General features: G+C 34.2%; 2 protein-coding genes across 4 annotated transcripts; both read right to left on the bottom strand.

Annotated features, from left to right (window-relative positions):
- Nucleotides 1-709: 709 nt before the first annotated feature.
- LOC107164007 (very-long-chain 3-oxoacyl-CoA reductase-like) lies at nucleotides 710-19,650 on the bottom strand. 3 transcript variants are annotated; one of them, XM_089217037.1, is made up of 5 exons: nucleotides 19,401-19,650; nucleotides 16,537-16,772; nucleotides 4,222-4,742; nucleotides 3,459-3,689; nucleotides 710-2,990 (listed from the first exon to the last, which is right to left on the bottom strand). In XM_089217037.1, the coding sequence occupies exons 2-5, from the start codon at nucleotides 16,733-16,735 to the stop codon at nucleotides 2,832-2,834; spliced, it is 1,110 nt and encodes a 369-aa protein (XP_089073163.1). In that variant the 5' UTR covers nucleotides 16,736-16,772; nucleotides 19,401-19,650; the 3' UTR covers nucleotides 710-2,831. The 3 variants fall into 3 exon arrangements, with proteins under 3 accessions (XP_089073163.1, XP_015367154.2, XP_015367153.2); XM_015511668.2 differs by having other exon boundaries at nucleotides 16,537-16,769; XM_015511667.2 differs by lacking the exon at nucleotides 19,401-19,650 and having other exon boundaries at nucleotides 16,537-17,047.
- Nucleotides 4,749-12,453, bottom strand: LOC149062336 (uncharacterized). Its single transcript, XM_089217028.1, has one exon. The coding sequence runs from the start codon at nucleotides 9,497-9,499 to the stop codon at nucleotides 7,499-7,501; it is 2,001 nt and encodes a 666-aa protein (XP_089073154.1). The 5' UTR covers nucleotides 9,500-12,453; the 3' UTR covers nucleotides 4,749-7,498.
- Nucleotides 19,651-20,045: the final 395 nt, after the last annotated feature.

The following is a 20,045-nucleotide window of genomic DNA, read 5'->3' as shown; positions in this document are numbered from 1 at the left end:
TTGTAGGATTTTCACTTTTACATCGGAAACCACCCCCAAAGTTTGAAATCGAAGCATTATTTCGACTAGTTATGCTGTACACAGACACAAAAAAAAAAAAAAAACACACACATTTCAGTTCTATCAATGTAATTTAAAAATATTACTGCAAGAGAAATTAAACTTTTATAATTATTATTATATTTTATATACGCAATGTAGTTTTTGAAATATTTAGATTTATTTTAAGATAATGCTTATTATGATACGAAACTTTTAACACTGTTCTACAGTAAGTCGTTATGGACTTAAAAGTGAATAATAATAATAATAATATACTATCTAAATATATTCTATTATAGTATTTAAATATTAATTACATAATAAATAAAATGTTTTGGTAAAAATTAATTCCACCTACCGTATAACTGATAGTGAAATTAATTACTAATTATAAATATATCATAAAATATAATTGTTGATAATATAGTCTTCAGATCTTCTCGGTTCAAAATCTTTTTTTTTGTATCAAATATATTCAATGATTTATCGTTGAATTCAAATTTAACACTAACTAAACTAACCATTGCAGTTAGGTACTTACACTCGACAGTCGACCCCTAATATGTATACAAAAAAAATAAATATTTTTTTAGTTAAAATTGTTTAAAAGGAGTATTCAAGTATATAGGAATAGAATATAGTGGCAGATAAATAATACTCGAGCTAGTGCAGTCGGAGAACGTACAATGTTTATTATATAAGACGACAATCCGTAATGAATAATATTACAATAATATAATCGAACAGAGTCCGGAATCTCCGACAATTTTTTCCATTTTAATTGAAACGCTAAGCTACATTGAAATTTACGATTGAGCCAGAATAATTTTTGGAAACATGATATTAATCGCATCTCAATACTGAGGTACACCGAGTTGGTGGCACAAAAGTTGTTGAAAACAGTCACCAAAAATCTTTTCTTGGCTCAAAAGAATTCAATCTACTATTAGTCATAAAATATTTATATAATTTAATATTGAAAGCATGCATAATATGACAGTAACAAAAAAAATTTAAAAAAATATTTTATTATTGTACTATATCCGCCGTGTTATAATAATAATAATACAGTACAATAATGATAATAATGATTAAATAATATATTAATTAATAATGTATAATAACATAGGTATAACTAACAAAAAAATAATCAGCATTTTATTACGCATACATAAATTAAATTTAAAATAATAATATAAGCCTTAATGATAAAATCTTACAATTAAAATTACTATATCTATATCTATTCTACAAGGCGCTACTAGTTTCTAGTACAATACATTCATAGTGCATTGTAGTAGCAGTAGTCACCTTAAATCTTTTATTATTTCAACCAGTATGTACGTTCAACGTAACATATCTTAAAAAATATTTAAAAACAATATTAAAATATAACCCAAATATAATAGAACGCTCGAATTATTCACTAAGAGTTCCCGTGTACGTACGAATATAATTAATTATTTTCTGTTTAATATTGCATTTATGTCTGGGGGGGGGGAGGGGGCAGCACATAGTTTCTAAGAAAATAATATAAGACAGAACAAAATCAAATAGAACAAAATAAGAACCTTAAGATATAAATATAAAAATATTTTAAATATAATATATGTTGTGTGACTTAAAAGTACCTACTTAGCCTAACGTATATCTACCTTAATAATAAACACCAAATTTATATAGAATTTGTGCCATACAGAGGCATGTCTGAAACATGAAACACTCTTATGGCACGACTAAATTTAAGTAGAATTATCCACATTGTCGCTAAGACTAACCAACACCACTACATAAGTAGTTCAAGAGTGTTGGCAAGTTTTAAACAGGTAAAAAGGAAAAAATTAATAAAAATCAAAATCAAAACTATCTAACCTACATTAGACTTACAAATACTATGTTTAAAATTAGCCAAAGAGTACCACATAAAAATACGTTTTTGTGTTAGCACAGGACAAAACAAAATTAAATAAAACTAACCATAACTGACTAACTGAGTTTCATCGCTAAAGATTACACAGCTAAAGTGAAAGTTATCAAAAAATATATAAATATGAGACTAATTTAGGGATCAAAAAACAAGTAACACAAAAAAGTTATCAAGGTTATTTTGTGTACAGATCAAAGATTAAAATTTAGTTTTTACCGAACGTTTTGAACAAAATAATAAATTAACCTAACTACCGAATCACTTTTCCCAGGGGTAGGATAATGTGATTCACTAAAACTTAAATAATATAACTTAAGGATCAGTATATTTTTTATTAAAAAAAAATATTGTAAAAAACAAAGTAACAATAATTGCACTCAGCGACAAAGAAAGGGGCATGTGAAGTTACAATATTATTTATATAGATTTGAAATTAATTTATATTTTAATAATGACCTGAAACACAATAACCCTTGAAACTGGATATCAAAAATAGAGAAAATATTATTGCGTTTATGTAAGCTTGTCTCGTCCATTTGACGCAGACATATGTACTTAAATATAATTAATTATCAATAATCGATAACATAATAGTTATTCCTAAGACTTATTTTTATTAACATTGTTAATATTATATATTAATCCTAAATTAAAGCCTTAACGTAATATTCCTATCGTTTACAATTAATCCTAAACCTTAAACATCAAATTACACACTAAGGTCGATACAACCGTAATGTGGTGGTGCGCGACATCATGTCCTAGACGGTGACGAGGCGCTCTTAACGAATCATTAGTGGCGGTGGTGCGATACGGACATTGGCTGGTGTAGTGAAATTATTACAAATTTTAACCGTTCGATCTATTCGTCGGTGGCGGCAGCGGCTTGTGCTTCCTCTCGCTGCTGTTGTTCTTTGGCTTGTCTGCGCAAGGCTCTGGATCGGATGCTCAGCATGTTGTTCATCACTGTACGGGCCATTATAGATTCGGAAATGCTCTCAGCGAGTTCGATGCCTTTCACCTGAGAGTTAAAATGACAGCAGACATTAAAATATTATAAAAATTCAAAAATTGCAGTGATACTACGATCACGATCGTATATGGTCAGTGGTTGTGCAACTGGTTTTTAAAAAACTTAATTATAGTTAAAGCCTTTAACTTATATTATATTCATACACTGTATAATGTATGAATATAAAAAAATATGAATGATAAATTAGTTATGATATGCAAATTGTTTACATTAAAATGTGTAAATTGTGCTTGTAAATAAAAGAAAAATAATAATAATAATTACGAAGAATTATAATAATATCAGTTATCGAACTATCTGCTCTAATCCTCCTCTTCCATCCACAACTTAACCCACCCCACCGCACTACCACCAACAGGTTATAAGACCATAAAGCACATTTATAAAATGCGGAGTGACAATTGCAGCTTGTACGATACACATTATACTGTTATGGGTTGAAAATCTGTAGCTTACCATCAAAGTGTGTGGCAGGTAACCAGTGGTGACTGGTTCCAGTCCGGTGGTCTGAAGTGCCGATCGGACGAAAGTGTCTGGCGACGGAACCAACCACGAGGTACGCGCAATCTTGCTCATCTTGGTGGCTACGTAACCAGGCATCACGCACTGCACGGTGATGTTTGTGCCGTTCTTGCCTCTGCCGCCGTATTCGGTGTTCAGTTCGCGGCTAAATTTCTCGACGAATTTCTGCACCACGCCATAGAACAACCAAAAAAATCGATAGTTACGACAGTGATGATAACATAATGACAAAAAATTCATCAACCGGAGAGTTTATGATAGTAATGATATATCATGTGCCGTCAAGAAACGTGACGCATCATGTAGAAACATTACATATTAATATTCGACGCGTATCATTAGCATATATTTAATATATATGTTATAATATAAGCCGCCCTTGTTCTTGGTTATACGATGAGAAAATTATGGATTCAAAGAGAATTATATTTACGAGTTGCTATAAAACTTGAAAGCTTGTAATGATACCGATCGATTTGTCTTAATCCCTTCCCTCCCCAAGAGACGCACCCAATCGGAAGATTATCACCAAACAAGTAAATTATAATGCTTTAGTCACGCCGTTGATACGATATAACAATATAATAATCTAATACCTAATAGAACATAGACTTATTATCAGTCTATGTATTAAAATCACTAAACGATGATAACAAAATGATAACAATAATAATAATATACGACAGGCGGCATTTACCTTGGTGGCCCCATACATCGTCAACAGAGGGCACGGGATACGGGACGCGGTGCTTCCTATGTTGATGACGCACCCGCGCTTCCTGTCGGCCATGCCAGGCATCACCAGCCGACACATGTTGACCATGGACGTGATGTTGCACCGGACCATGTCGTCGAACAGCTGCGGTCCCCATCCGGCAGACGAGGCGGCCTTGCCACCGTCCGCGTCGCCGCACCGGTCTTCGGCGGCCTTCAGGAAGTACTCGGGGTGCGGGTACGACAAGCCAACGTTGTTGACCAGCACGCCCACCTCGAGACCGTGCAGCTCCCGGCCCACGTGGCCGTACACCGAGGACGTGTCCGGGTCGGTGAAGTCAGCCCGGATGCACTTGACGCGGCGGCCCGGGTGTTCAGCGCGGATCTCTTCGGCGGTCGCCTCCAGTTTGGCCTGTGTCCGGCTGACCAGCACGACGTCCATGCCGCGACCGGCCAGTTGCCGGGCGTACGCCTTGCCCAGCCCGTCCGTTGCGCCTGTCACAACTTGAACACAATAGCGCGCGAACGCGAACACACATTTTAATCACGCGTTGATCGTTTTCTACTTTTTGTAGTAATATATTAGTTTGACGCCATTACGTGAAGCATATCTTTGAGGATGACTTCGACACGCAATAATGAAACTAAAGATTCATAACGGAAATAATAACGGCACACGGTACAAAAATATATAATATGTAGAAAAATATTTATATAATTTTAAAAATATATATGTATTAGATTACGAGCTAATTTTGAGGATTTTCACACGTTTCACAGAATTTGTTTATATAGGTGACCGCCTCAGGGTGGGACAGTACTTATTAAAAAAAAAATTACAATAAGAAAAAACAAAACCCGATACAATATTGTGTAGTATATAATATTATTATGATACACATAACACGCATACAATACGAATCGACACACTTACGGATGAGGGATGATGTATAATATATATAGGTGTAGGTACTCATATTGGTATAAATTGTTATAGTCTACGATGGACATCACTACGGAAGGTCACCTGCAGTAGCAGAATAATTTGCGGTCGCGGAGCGGCTATTGATTATTCCGTCAGACTTACATCGACAATACAAAAATATACTAAGATGTAACAATAGAATATTGCCTGTTCTTATTCTTTTAATACGCCATATTAATATTAAGAAAAGACTAAACGATTAAATAATAAAAACAAATAAAGCTTTTGTCTTACATAACATATATTGCCTCAGAACTGTACGTCGTCGTTCAAGCTCATCATGGGTAATATAACCCGATAAACATTTATACTCTTCATTTTAAATGAATCCCATGAACAATATAGATTACGAAATTATAGTGTCTAACGGAATATTTAGTTACTACTGCAAGTGCTGGCGATTGAAATTTAGACGTTTGTTTAAAATTAAACGTTAGACAATAACGCAACGTAAAATAAAACTAACCAAAAACTTTAAAAAATATATACTCTCTGTGTTTTTTTTATTATTTTTGATTTTTATTATTTTTTTGCGAACGTTCGACACGAAAGCACGGTAACTTCTGGACCGGAGCGTAAGCTCAAGGCACGCTAAGCGGCCATAATCACCAGCACGGCAGCACACGACTGCTCGTGTCCAACTTCCTAAAGTCGATAAAGTACCAAATGATATAATAGCATTAGTACCTGTTTAAACTGTATTGTGATTTACATAATTATATACTAATTAGTTAGTCTCGTCTCGGTTATTATAAACCCACCCAGTTTACTATTTTAACCAATTGTTTTTTTAGTTTTATTTTAATTAATTTTTTTTTTTTTGGTTAAAAAGTAAATCTTTAAGGCCTATTTATCACTTAAACCTAACGGTGCAAGGGTTACCAAAGGCGTCTATCATGCGCGTCTTGGGCACTGGCTTCATATTTGCCAAAGCCAGTAGTCCCGCATTAGAATACCTTATAATGACAGCTGTGTACACCTCTTAAAATTAATAAAATCATAAACCAATATTTAACAGTAAATTAAAATGAACAATATAAAAAGTAAACTTAACGACCAAACATAAAACTGGTGCTTAATCGGTGCGTTTTTTTATTTTTTTTTTATTTCTACCATCAAACATCGCATGGTTATTTAAATTAAATTTTATTTTATTTATATTACTTTAAATAGTGATTAAATTTTTTATTGGCGTGATAATAATTTTTAATTTTAACGTGTTTGTGCATAAGTCTAAAGAATATGCGATTTGTTATAAATTAATTTTCTTGTCAACAATTTCATAGAATTTCGATGTTTTCCGGTAGTTTTTTTAAACTTTTGAATACCTACTAGGTTTGTTTTTTTTTTTTGTCAGTGACTTACCAAAAATAATCAATGTATAATAAAGTTACTATTAACAAATTACCGACGATCTTAGTCAAATTTAAAGTTGAATCCTAAGTGCACCCCACTTTTTCTTATTTTAGAGTCTGTTGCCATTATGTCGATGGATAGATGCCGAAATTGTGGATAGAAGTACTTTATTCTATTTATAACTAATTAATAAATATGCGTTTATTTTTTTCATTTTTTGTATCCGAGAGAATAAATATCAAAGTCAAGCGAATCGAACTGAGGATAGATTGTACGTACACGGGTATAATATTCTACTCTATTAACTATCGAGAAAAACTATGCGTTCTCCTTCTCCATACATAACAAATAAAAATATTAAACAAAACTAGATCTATTACACTTATACATTTCTTATGATTAAAATACATATTGATCAATATTTACAGTTAATTTTCGTAGACATAGCCCCGTCCACTATTGCTTGTTGGGCTGATGCTCGATATCTGAAGATGACCACGGTTTTAGTTTTTGCTCGTTCAATTGTGAATTACTTTTATTACAGGATCGCTGTCCTTATGTCGCCAGATTCCTTGCGAGGCCGCCACCGCCTACAGTGATGGTTGACAAATGACAACACATCACCGGTGGCGGCGGCGGCGGTGGCTGCAGTGGTAGTTGTAGTGGTTGTCTGGAAAGTTCGATTGTCAACCACACAAGTGTTGATGGTGTGGTCGGACCTCTGCGACTGTCCGGAAAGTTGAAGTAATGTGAGTGCGACCGACGATAGCGTAGCGGTAGCGTCGTCGTCAGTTAATGCACACTGCAGGGTCGATGTGAGCGCTTCTGGTGGTTACGATCACAAATTAGGTCGCCCGGCAGTAGCTCCGGTACTAGAACTAATATTGGTGGTGGTACTGGTGGTGTTGCGGGGTGAACGTCAATCAGACAGCGGTGATCTCGACCTCTTCCGCTGCTCTTGAGAAATGATGCGCGTGCGACTGCCTGGCGGCGATGATGAACTAAGTCGATGGGACCGACGATGGTTACGAGTCCGACTGCGACTACGACGCTGGACTCGCATTACTGACGGCGCCAACAGGTTGCTTGTGATTGCATGAGATGATGTTGGTGTGTCGGACGACAAACTGTTGGTTTCTACTATCTGTTTACTATTACGTCGGTAGGGCTGCTCATCAGTAATACAAGATGCTGGGTCATCAGGTGCGGGGGCAATGACAAAGATAGGTGGTGAGGGTTGGTTTGATTTTCTTACTGTTGATTCATACATTTCGTCTAGCCCGGCCGAAGAGCTTGGTTCTTGTTGATCTTTCAGATCGTCATCATCCAACAGCCGGCAGGAGTCGGGGCGATGTAGTTCCCGGGTTGACTTTTGAGACTTAATCGTAGAATTCTGATAAACAGAAGAGGATGCGCTTGGTGGTGGTTGTGTAGTTTTTATCCGTCTAGAGACTATTTCATTAATCACAAGTTCTGTCTGCCGCACTCTAGTCTCTACAGATTTTGACAAGGCCAAAGCAGTTGATTTTACTTGATTAAGAGGTACTGGGTGCGATAGTAATTTAGAAACTGAGTCCAATGTTTGCTGTAGGTCATTCATCATATTATTTTTTCTAAGCGTTATGTATGGATCGTCATTCGTATTGTCTTTCACTACCGATATATCCTGTTTTTCTTCTCTTGCTTCCTCCACTAGTCTTTCAATAGGTTCAGCCGTTATTTTATTTAAAGTTTCAGCCATCTTTATAATACCGTCAAATATTTCAATATGGGTCGATGATAAAGGCTTTGTTGTCGCTGCGATTGATTGTGCAATTGAACTCAAAGAACTGTTTCCAAGCGGACTGTTAGGTTCCTGAGTTGCACTATAAATGCAGGGCCGAAGCGGTTTGATAACTTCAACCTCATCAACCATAGATTTTGATATGGGATGTTGGGTATTATCCTTTTCTTCCTCAAAATGTCCCGATTGTGTTGATACTAGACATTTAATATCATTGTTATAAAATTCGTGATGGATAACTTTAAAACGATTTCGTAGCCGTTGACGCCGTTGCAACCGCTGCATACGTCTTTTATATTGGTTATATGTATTATAATGATATGGGGCATGTGACCGGCGTTGTCGATGTTCACTGTAGTCATTTATTACAGGTGATGTGGTTAAAGAAAATTCAGAAGTACTTGAAGACTCAGTATCGCTACATTCGATATCTCGAGCTATAAAATCTAACTCGTTAGATTCTATTTCTCCGTCTGGTCCTCGAGTAATTGGGATATATTCATCTTTAGTAATTAAAGTGTTCGCCCATCGCATGTATTCAGTTCTTGGGTTGAAACAGTCATATTTCAAGTCATCGCTGAACCAAACTGACATAATCTGATGAGAAGTTCGTATGGCATCAAGATACCGTCGCCGCAGTGACTCTATACCACGTAGATTATGTTCTTCATGCATGGGTCGTGCTCTTAGCAACTTGTTGGCTTCAGCTGTTCTCCTAATATTTCGTTTACCGCTGAAAACACTTTTTCTCTTTTTTAAAATTAATATTTGTTCATTGGTCAGATCTTGAATATGATAGTTAAGAAGAATATTGATTGCTCGTTTCATTTTATATTTCAACCGACGATTATACCGATCCAATGATTTCCAATTAATTTCATTTTCTTCATCATTCGAATCAAAAATGATTGAACTATCCTCGTCATTTCTATTATAAGATTCATTATCATCATCATCATCACTAATTGTGATTATAGATGTTATAGGAGAATTCAAAGGTGCGTGTTCAATTTCCTTCGGGGGATTTAAATTTGCTAGTGGTTGCTGTGATGATGATGCAAACGACGTTTTTTCAGTACCTATTTGCGACTGTGTGAATTCTTTGTCTGCATTCGTTTTTTCGAAGATACGGTCCATATTAAAATCTTAAATTTAAATTGCACCAAACATATAATATTACAATAGTGCTAAATAATAATAATAATAATAATAATCATAATAATAATAATAATAATCATAATAATAATAATAATAATAATAACAATAATAATAAACCTTTATAGTTACGTAGTCAACAGATGAACTTTGATGTCGATTTTGTGTCGTGATACTATGTGACTGTCTTTTACACCGTAATATGTACAATAATCGTATATATTCAGCGGTCTATGATCAGTTAATCGGTCTATAAATATGAAGACGAAGGTGGAAGCATAAAAAAATATGTTATGTTAGGTAAAAATAATATTATGTAGGTACTTGAAAAATAATCATATTATAATAGCAACAGAACAGTTGAAAACGAACATGTAAATCGAATAAGTACACGCGCAACAGTTTATTATATACAGCACAAGCGGGACGGAGGTTACACACGTACGCTATATTGATGTAATTTTGTATATTATACGTTTGATATCGACCGGTACCAACTATATTGAACAAGCGCGAGGATACAAACACGTACAGAACAAGGCACACGCGCAGTACGTTCGGTAGAGTAAGTGACAGCGGCAAGAGTAACCAGACAAGAGTTAGCCGGCGATAATACAGCCCCATCGCCAACGCGCACCCCCCATTTTCGCGCTCGACATTGGCGCCGTTCTAGAGCAGCGGCCGTTCAACAAGGTCTCTAGTGTAATCCAAAGCACCCATGCCACCACCACAACTTATGTGTATATTCTCATATGATCCCCACAAAACATTCGATGTCCCGCACTCGTCTACCCACCAAGGACCATGTACGCCAAAGGGTCGAGGGCGAGTGAGTCGGAGGTGACGATGGCACTGCGTTGTGCAGAAAAAAATCGAAACGTCGACCGAACAAAATATACAATAATATTTCAACAAATGTTTTTACCGTCACATTTCTGATGACCAGAATACCAAAGTTGAAAATCCAACTATTACATAGGTAGTAGGTACTAATGAATAACGATATTAAAAATATATATTTAGTCGTACAATCTATTTTACGATTACAATATAATATAATATGGATACTGTGTCCCTACATTAATGTTGCCGTTATTTTGACTTTTTGTTTATTTATTTGAATGCTCTGCTGTACAGTAGTTTTCAAGTATGTCATTGTAATGTGTTAATAATTAATGCGTTCATAACAGACGTGTTAGATTTAAATTCAATCTTAAATCATTACATACGAAAAGTGATACTGAGCGAAGCCGGTGTGTCATCCTAGCATACTTATATGGGTGGATAAATAATGAGTATTTTGAATTGTAATGTTTTGCATACCTACTCATAACATACATACAAATTTAAACATTGCAAAAATGTCAATGTACAAACACAGATAATATTCTGAACTTAAAGTTTGATCATTGGTCAATGGTAAATTCACTCTAATATTAAAACAATAACAAGATTACCGATTGGATCTGATGCTGAGCGTAAAATGTGTTATGTTGCGCGTGAGTCAGATTGAGAAAACAAATAGTGCTCTACTGCTCTAGTATACTATTGGATTCTATATGCGTCGTTTTAATATATATAATATAATAATATTTTTAAATTTGAGATATTGATGATATTATACAATCTGTCAATTCCTATCGATTCTAAAACCTCATTCATACCCGTGTTTAATACGAATTTAAGAAAAATAATAGTGAATAATGTACTATTGTATTATTACCATGGTTACTGATGGTTAGGTTACCCAATGAATTTTTAATTAATTAATTAACAAAACGTAATTATAAATAATTCAATCTATATTATAGTATTATACCATGTGTTGTATATGTAGTTAATAGTTATTAATATTATCGTGGTGATTTCATTTATAACCACTTACAAAGTAGATGTATTACAATATAATAAACGTTTATATCTACTTTAATTCTTTATAAAACTACAATTTCCACAACAATATATTAGAATACGTGTTTAAAATTTTTTAAATATTTTCCAGACGAATGTTTTATTTAAAAGATTAATTTTTAACTAAAAATTAAAAACACGTATTATACTTAAATACCTACAAGTATAATACTAATACATAATTATGTGTATTATACACATGTGTATAACAGTAATAATACACAATACATAATATATTATAGGATTTAAGTATTGGGTTGTACTCACGAATTTTTCGTGTTTATCCATTCATACGATTACATTAATTGTCTTAGTCATCTTCGTGAAGTTAGTTAAAGCTCAAAGTTATTTATAATACTTATTATTATTTTAATCACATATTCTTCTTATTTAATAATCGAATGCAAAATACTTTTCTAAAAAATGATAAATACCTATAAAAGTATAAAATAATAATCGTATAATGATTTTGTAAAAATATAATTAGTGATTTTAATAATCTTTAATTGTCATGCAAATATGTACATAGTGCATATAGGTAAGTAGGTACTATATAAGTGCCTAATATTTTAGTTTCACGTTATTTTAAGTTTATTCTCGCATCGAGGCAATCATCACGTTATAGATGTGTGACGATAATAGCGAAAGGTAACACGAAAGATAACGCACTCAATAGTCTATTGTGCATTCACACAATCACATATTGACAAATACAAAATACGCACATATCACAAAACAAAATGCCTAGGAAATTAATATTATATTTATTCAATATTCCAGCCCCCGACACGTTGATATAAATCACGAATGGTTGCACATAATAATATTTCTCATCAGTAAAAATATATATTCTTCTCAGGTGCCAAAAAAACCCAGAATTTTCAACATATATATTATTTAGTAGCTTATAGTTACTGTTGATCATAAACTAAATCTAACTATTATTTATAATTTTTGTTATCATGAATTAATTATTCAAATAAAAACAGTTCAGCTTTAATATTAAAAATAAGAAAAAGTACAAAATAATTTCATAGGACTAATTTAAATAAAACAATAATAATTATGATTGTTGTAATTCATCATAATGCAATTACCTACCTATTAATTAAATTGTATTTAATTGTATTTAATTATAGGTATTAAAATTAATTTTTGTTAAACACATTAAAAACATTTATTATTTAAAAAAATTTAAATTTTAAGCCCTGTACAAGTTACAAACATTAGGTATCAAATGTTGAAATATAAAAAGTTGTAATTATATAAAAATTATTCAATGAAATTACTATATTACTGCACTAAAGCTAATTATTTACAGAAAAACCGGTTTATATACGTCTATAAACACAGCAGTGAATAAATAAATACAGCGGAACCTCGATAACTCGAATCGGTTAAGTGCGAAAAAAAATTGGAGTTATCAATAATTAAACTTAAGGAAATTCACACATGTCATATATTGTAAGACAAGAGCACAAGGCATTCCTTCGAGTTATCGAAAATTCTACTTATAGAGGTTCGGATTATCAAGAATCCACTGTATTAATAACTAGGAAACTGTATTATTACTTAAAATATAAATTTAATTTAAGTACATTTTCTATAATATCTAAACGTGTATATATTTTGAATAATGCGTGTAAATTAACAATTTGATTTCAAGCCTTTTCGAATTAACTGGATTAGGCTACACCTAATTAATTTACGATTAAATTTAAAAATGTGATTTATTTTATACATTTTTTGTAATTTCTGTTTATGGTGTTCTATTAATTAAATGTATAAAATATATTTAAAATATAATTTTGTAAGCAAACGTTTTATGATAATATATTCTTTAGTTTTAATTTATCCATTATTTGTTTGTAATTTATTTTGGTATGTTTATTTGATAATAATTATAAGCGATGTTGCTTATAACAGGCGGCAGCACCACCCGATTATATTTTGAAAACAGTGTAGTCTGCTTTAATATGAGAAAAAAATAATATTATTCGAAGGTTATGCAAGTAAATATATAATAATAATAACTTAATAAACAAATAGTTGTGTGAATTTTATTAGAATATGGTGTAGAATATAGTCCTCAACTACCTACCAACAACATTATAATGCATTAGGTACAACAAACCGGTCGAGAAACTTTAGACGTAATGAATTAGTAGGATTTTAGTTCCTGTAGCAATATAAGTATAAATAAGCCAAAAGTTGTTCACATTCATTCCATCATTTTCAATCAATTCGGTATTATTCTTTAAAATCATCTAAAAGTTTCCTAGAAAAGATTTCGAACGATCAATGCGATAAAATATCATATCATATTTTAAAACGATTTTGATGAACAGAATAAACACGTACTATATATATGTAACATATAACACTATAAAATAGCGTCGAATATAATTATAATATTTGTAAATATGTAGGGCAGTTACGGGACTTCGTCGTCTTTACAATGGTAACAATTCACATATACGAACTCGTCACTTACAAGTATAAAAGTTTTATATAATCTTTCAAGCCTTCACTTCATCACTCTTTCACACTCACTCATCACGTTTTATTTTTAGTCTGTGAGAAATGAGTGACCACGACTACGCTTCGAGAGTGAAGACAGTGTTACAATGTATAATGTAGCCATACGACGATATTATGTTTGAAAGAAGTCGAGTGAAAATGCAGAACAAATCGAATACATATAATTAGACATTTAGAAAGATGTCGTACACCGTATGTCGAGACTCGAAAGTGTCATCGCAGGTTAAAATATAGTAATTATTTCGCTCGTTGCGTAACCATTCTATCAAATATCAATAATCGTGGTAATAACTCATAACAGTCATACTATACAGTGGCGAACTGATTGTCTGAACTTCCGTTGGTTTGTGTATTGTTTTTATAATTCATTAGAATAGGCATTATAAATTATAATATTGAACAAATATTATAATCCATGATATTTATGTTATTGTATTTGAAATATTTATATAAATACACAAGATCAATAAAGTTAAAGTAATAATTTTTCAGCTATTCGTCTTTAAATTTCCAACAAAAAATATGCATAATCGGATTAAACTAAAACGCAGTATAAAATATTTACGATTAACGCATATTTAGTATTTATGTTGTTTACCCTTAAAAATATATTTAGACAATTCGAAAAATTACAAACTTTGGACTATAATCGAATGAGTTATTTGATTAGTATTATATGCATATTATTGAGGTGGTATAATTTATTATAATATTTCACCAAAAACTTATTGCAAACCTGAGAAATAGTTGCGGATCTGTGCTTTTTAATGATTACACGATGTCCGGAGAAAAAATTCGTAGCCCACGGTGATATAATTGCTCAAAATCTGTACTGAGAATCAAAACCATCCAAGATCCACGGCCAGTGGAATGTGCCTAGGGCCCCTTTCCCCACTCTCCAAACAACTGCAACAGAACCACTTGCAGTGCATCCACGCATATGTCATACAGAGCGTTCCAAAGTTCGTACTTTGTGTGACACCCTGTATTATTATAAATTATAATACATACGCGGCGGCGATTGTAGACGAGCATAATACTATCATTATTAATTAATAAAAGAATAATTATGAGTGACAGTTTAGTGCGCACGACAATTTTCACGGAATATAATATACTATGTTAATATTTAAAATTATTACGATCGTAGAAAACTAACGGTATTTTAGACGTCTATACTTGACCGGTTATTAATTTTATCTTTTTTTATTCGACAATCTCCGTCCGTACACGATTAGGTATAATTTTATAATATATACTTAAACATGTAAAGAAGATTACTAATCGAGTTCCTGAAGACCTTTGCCCTGGGACTATCTCTATTCAATGACTGTTGATAAAGTAGTAAAATATCGATTTAATTTAATATTATAATAATATTAAGTACTAAATAAAATAATACAAATTGTATTGAATCGATACAAGTCCAACACGGTTGCTATACCGCCACCACTGCCGTACAAATGAGTGAAATATTATATTAGCGGCGACGGTGGCGGTGGTTCCCAATAAATTTTCTTTTCATATTATTGACAAAAAACACAGATAAAGAAGCCACTTGCGCAAACACAACAATAATCATTATTGTAACGCGTATACGTGTAAAGCCTACGATAACAGTTGATATCTATGTATGACGTGTGATGTCGATTCGTGTCGTGTGCGTGTCAATCGTATACACAATATTGTATTATGCATCCGTTGTCACTTATTTTTTCGGTTCGTATTGCGTGTGTCGCTGCTTCACGATCAGTGTAAAATAATAATATATTATATTGAAACGCTGTTGCGCAGTGGCGTCATGTTTTCACGTCTCCGGGCTCAAATATTTTCCGATCGAAATAATTAATAAATAAGATGTTATTTGCTATAATGCCTGGCATGCTTCGTCTCTACTAACACGTAGGTTTACTATTATATCGAAACATACATTCAGCAGTTCCAATTATGTCAATACTTTTAGCTAGAATATTCAAGTAAACGAGTTATGAGTTTAAAAATATTGATACTTAAAAACGCTCATAACTTGCTTGGAAATTTAAATATTGTGAATAATCGCAGGTCACGATCTTTAACCTTTCTTAAAGTTTGAGCAAGTGGCGCCGAACCTATACAGTCGCCACCGCTTTTAAATGGGTGGGTCGTAGGTTATGCAGATGGGTAAACATCTAACAGGAAAATTTGAAAAATTTGTGAAAATACTAAAATATTTTACATGAATACTGTCTGATGATAACGTTAACGTATAAGCGCATAGGTTTGATTTAACGGTTCTGGTATTTGGTCATTTTTTACTAGTTGGCCATCCCATTTTAAATTGAATTCGGCGCCACTGAAATGTTTGACAGTGGATCAATATTAGCTCAAATTAAAATATTCTAAATGAAGCTAACCACACAAGATTGGAACTGCCGAACGCAAATTTGGCGTGTAGTCCATCTGTATGAGACGGAAACACAACTCGTTGTGCGGATGTAACTACGTCTCCTCGAGCCTTCAAAGGCCTAAATGAGCCCGCCAAATGACGCCACTGAATCGCAACAGTTAGAACCTGAATAGATACGTACCGGCCCACTTGCCACACTTGGCGAAGTCGACGGTGCTCCCGCACAGGGCCGACGGGCCGAACACGTGTCGGTACGCGAACCGCATGGTGGCCCGGGTGAGGCGGAGCACGACCAGGGCTACGAGCAGAAGGCCCAACTTCTCCAGCACGCTGTTAGTGGATGAACCTCCGGACGAGGTCGTGGACTGCGATAAGGACATGACGGCGTAGTTACGTGTGCTTTAGTGGCGTCGGCTGCTGAAAAATATATAATGTAGTCCGATGTCTAGAGAGCCGAAAAAAAAAAAAAACGACGATCGCGGCGATTTCACTCTTCGCGTTCGATGCGATCTAAACCGACAATTGACTTCGGATCGGTACGGCGTGATCGATATTCACGGGTACTCGTAACGCTACTGAGTGGTGCTCAGTTGCGCGGGGCTTGCGACTGCGACGACTATTTAATCGCGATCGAAATGTACTAATAATAAAACGCGTATCGGGTTACGGCGGCGGCCGAGTCGTTGGAGGTGGCCGGTCGGGAGGAGTGGTGCAGGAGACGGACGCGCGTGTTGTGTGCTGAAAACGCTGACCACTACCACCGGACTTGTCGTGCAGCAGTCGCGCGTACTCATCAGCAACAGTTTTGCCGCATACATTATACATGCATTATTATTACCGGTTTGTCGTCGAAGTCGGCGTCGTTAGTCAGCAGCGGCGCTCACACACGGACGCCTACTCGTGTACACGCGCACGCGATTTATATTACGAGTTGCTTACATATTTTAATTCGCTTGCACTATGATTTCCGCGTTGCTTTTCTGGACGATTTTTTTTTTTTTTTAATTTTTTTTTCTTTCCGTAACCTGTCCGACACGGCGAAACGATTCCTGTTCCTAGTCAGTTACAAGTCGGCCCGACCATACTCGTCCGACTGGTTATTCGTTTTCCGCGTGCACTGCATGATAATAATTTTGTATGGAATTTTATCGTATAATACTACACAGCGAGTGCACAGGTATCGTCCTCCAAAACACGCCCGGCAAGAAGACGTGCTTATGATATTGTTATGTCGTTTTCTGTATACTGTTTTTTTAAAGAAATTACATTCCCCCCCCTCCTTCCCCCCACTGCACAGACACAGTGGACAGGGACGTCTCTAGACAAAATGAATATAAATTGGCAAAATCATTACCCTAAATACGGCACTGCCTACCACTGAAAAATTCCGCCTCTTACATAATGCCACCCCAGACATAACACTGTGTTGCCTGTGCCTTCCGCCAGGCCTGACAGTGGGCATAGACTATAGCTTTAGTCCTTTAGAGATATCGTCCTGAGGCGACACCGTGATGATATAACTTTGGCTCGGATTTAATTTGTAATATTCTGGTACACTTGACTTGGAATAATTTTGAATTAATATAATATTATATCAATGTTTCATAGGTTGTACCACGGTAAGTTATTTGTTTTCCACATCTGAGTGAAAATCTGGTGTGCTCAGATATTATTCGGGGGGTGGGGGGGGCGTTATAAATAATAATAATACCTTTTACAAACACTTGTTGCTAATAACTGATAAAAATATTAAGAGAACGCCGCACCCTTATGTATTTTCTCCATCCTGACACATGTACGACATACCAAATCTGAACTTTCCGTAACATAACCAACTAACAGAATTAAACGTGATATGCTAAGCGTAAATTTGCTATGTTACGCGCTTGTAAGACGGAGACAGCAAATATGTGTGTAGCGTCCTCTCTTATTCACGATATAGGTATCTAAATATTGATCGGAAATTAATTATTTCATCTTTAAAATATTTTCATTTCAGAAAAGGAAAAAAACGAAGATGTTTAAGTCGATGTTAAAGTTTGGTTGGCCATTTTACTACTACGCGTAAATTACGGTGATATATTATTATTGTTATAATTATTGTTTTAGTTCTGTAATATTGTAAATAATTTACCTAAGCCATATTTGAAAAAATATAAATATGAATAATCATCGCTATTTACGTGGTAAAATACCGACCAGTGTGATACTATGCCAAATTTGCAAGATCTACGTATATATTTTATTGTACACACAACACAAGAACAACACTCAACAAATATTGTGAAATCGGATCCTTATGCATGTGGCGAATACGTTTTTAGAATATTGAATAACACTGTTAAAAACCTGGTATAAGTATATCGTGAAAATTTTTTAAATGTTGCGTTATGTTTTGATAGTAAAAGTTAAATAATCAAAAGTCAGTAAGTATGAAATATTCAACAAAATGTTATATTTTTAATTTGACGAAAACAATTTATTTTCTTGCCACTTGTCTATTATTGCTTATACTATACGGTCTATACGTCATTATATCAGCTGTAGTCTGTACAAATAATCGTTAGATATCAACAGAAGTCAAAACTCAAAAGTGGTTTCGATTAATAACACTGCGACAGTGTAGATACCTCGTCACCGTATACGATCGATAACCACGTCGTGTGGCGTACCTGTCAATATTTATAGTCAAGTACCAACTAAAAAATGAAAAAAATGCCTTTTTTTGGTTTTGTTGTGATGTCTCATTTCGACCACTGGTCAACAGTACAATGTACCTAGTTGTCCTAGACAGTGTTTTTATTCTATACAATGCCATTACTATATTTGTTACAATAAATCAATGTCGACATGATGGCCGAGTTCAACGAAACGCGATAAACGACTTTTTAGCTGCCCGTTTGAGGATTTAATACCGCAGTGATAGGTACGATTTTTTGTGATAGTAATTTCAGGACAAAAACGTCATGATATCACAGGAAGGTAATAAATGATAATAATTATGTATTATAATATTATAAATATGTAATTAAATGCCATACGTACTTGATGTAGCTGCAGTGCGAAACGACCGTCCACGTGGTCGTTGTGTAGGTTTGGTGATTTGTTACGACTAATGAAGTCCATTGTCCATCATAAAAATATTATAAATTCTGATACGTTATGATTGCGGCGTGTTCATTACGCATATTATCATGTCTTCGGCTTCACACGCGCATGCGCTCGTTAAAGATAAAATCGTGGAAAACGGTTACACACCTTACACGGCGAGATTAATGTTAGTTGAGAACATAACGATGTTGATTAATAAATATTATAAAAAGCGTAATATTGTATATTATTATTTAAAAAAAAAAAGAACTATTTTTTAATAAACAATATTCTGGCCGAGTGATAAGCTGATAGCCACGGCGGCGCGGCGGCGACCCACTCGACCCGGCGAAGAGCCGGACGGCCGTCGATCGATACAACGTCGGCGGCGGCGGCGTTTTAGCATCCGCCGCGCGCTCAACGGCCTATTATATTATTGTTTTGTTTTATTTAAACACTAAAATCGTAAATAATTATGTAATTTATTTTTATGACCACGATGTTATGATATATCGCGGTACTAGGTAAGTATTAAAAATCAAAACCAATTAGAAAAAAACCACCAGAATAAACTATTTAAACAATACAATATTATATTTT

Source organism: Diuraphis noxia, unplaced genomic scaffold, assembly GCF_037042655.1.
Source record: "Diuraphis noxia isolate RWA-SAM2 unplaced genomic scaffold, SU_Dnox_SAM2 contig0001, whole genome shotgun sequence".
In the NCBI taxonomy this organism is placed as follows: Eukaryota; Metazoa; Arthropoda; class Insecta; order Hemiptera; family Aphididae; genus Diuraphis; species Diuraphis noxia.
The sequence above is the reverse complement of the archived record's forward strand: the minus strand, read 5'-3'. Positions and strand labels throughout refer to the sequence as shown.

Coding starts and splice junctions, on each gene's coding strand:
- LOC149062336 (XM_089217028.1), bottom strand. CDS start 9,499: ATGGACCGTATCTTCGAAAAAACGAATGCAGACAAAGAATTCACACAG.
- LOC107164007 (XM_089217037.1), bottom strand. CDS start 16,735: ATGTCCTTATCGCAGTCCACGACCTCGTCCGGAGGTTCATCCACTAAC. Junction 4,743..16,536: donor CAAGTGTGGCAAGTGGGCCG/GTACGTATCTAT, acceptor ATTGTGTTCAAG/TTGTGACAGGCGCAACGGAC. Junction 2,991..3,458: donor ACCTGCCACACACTTTGATG/GTAAGCTACAGA, acceptor TTTAACTCTCAG/GTGAAAGGCATCGAACTCGC.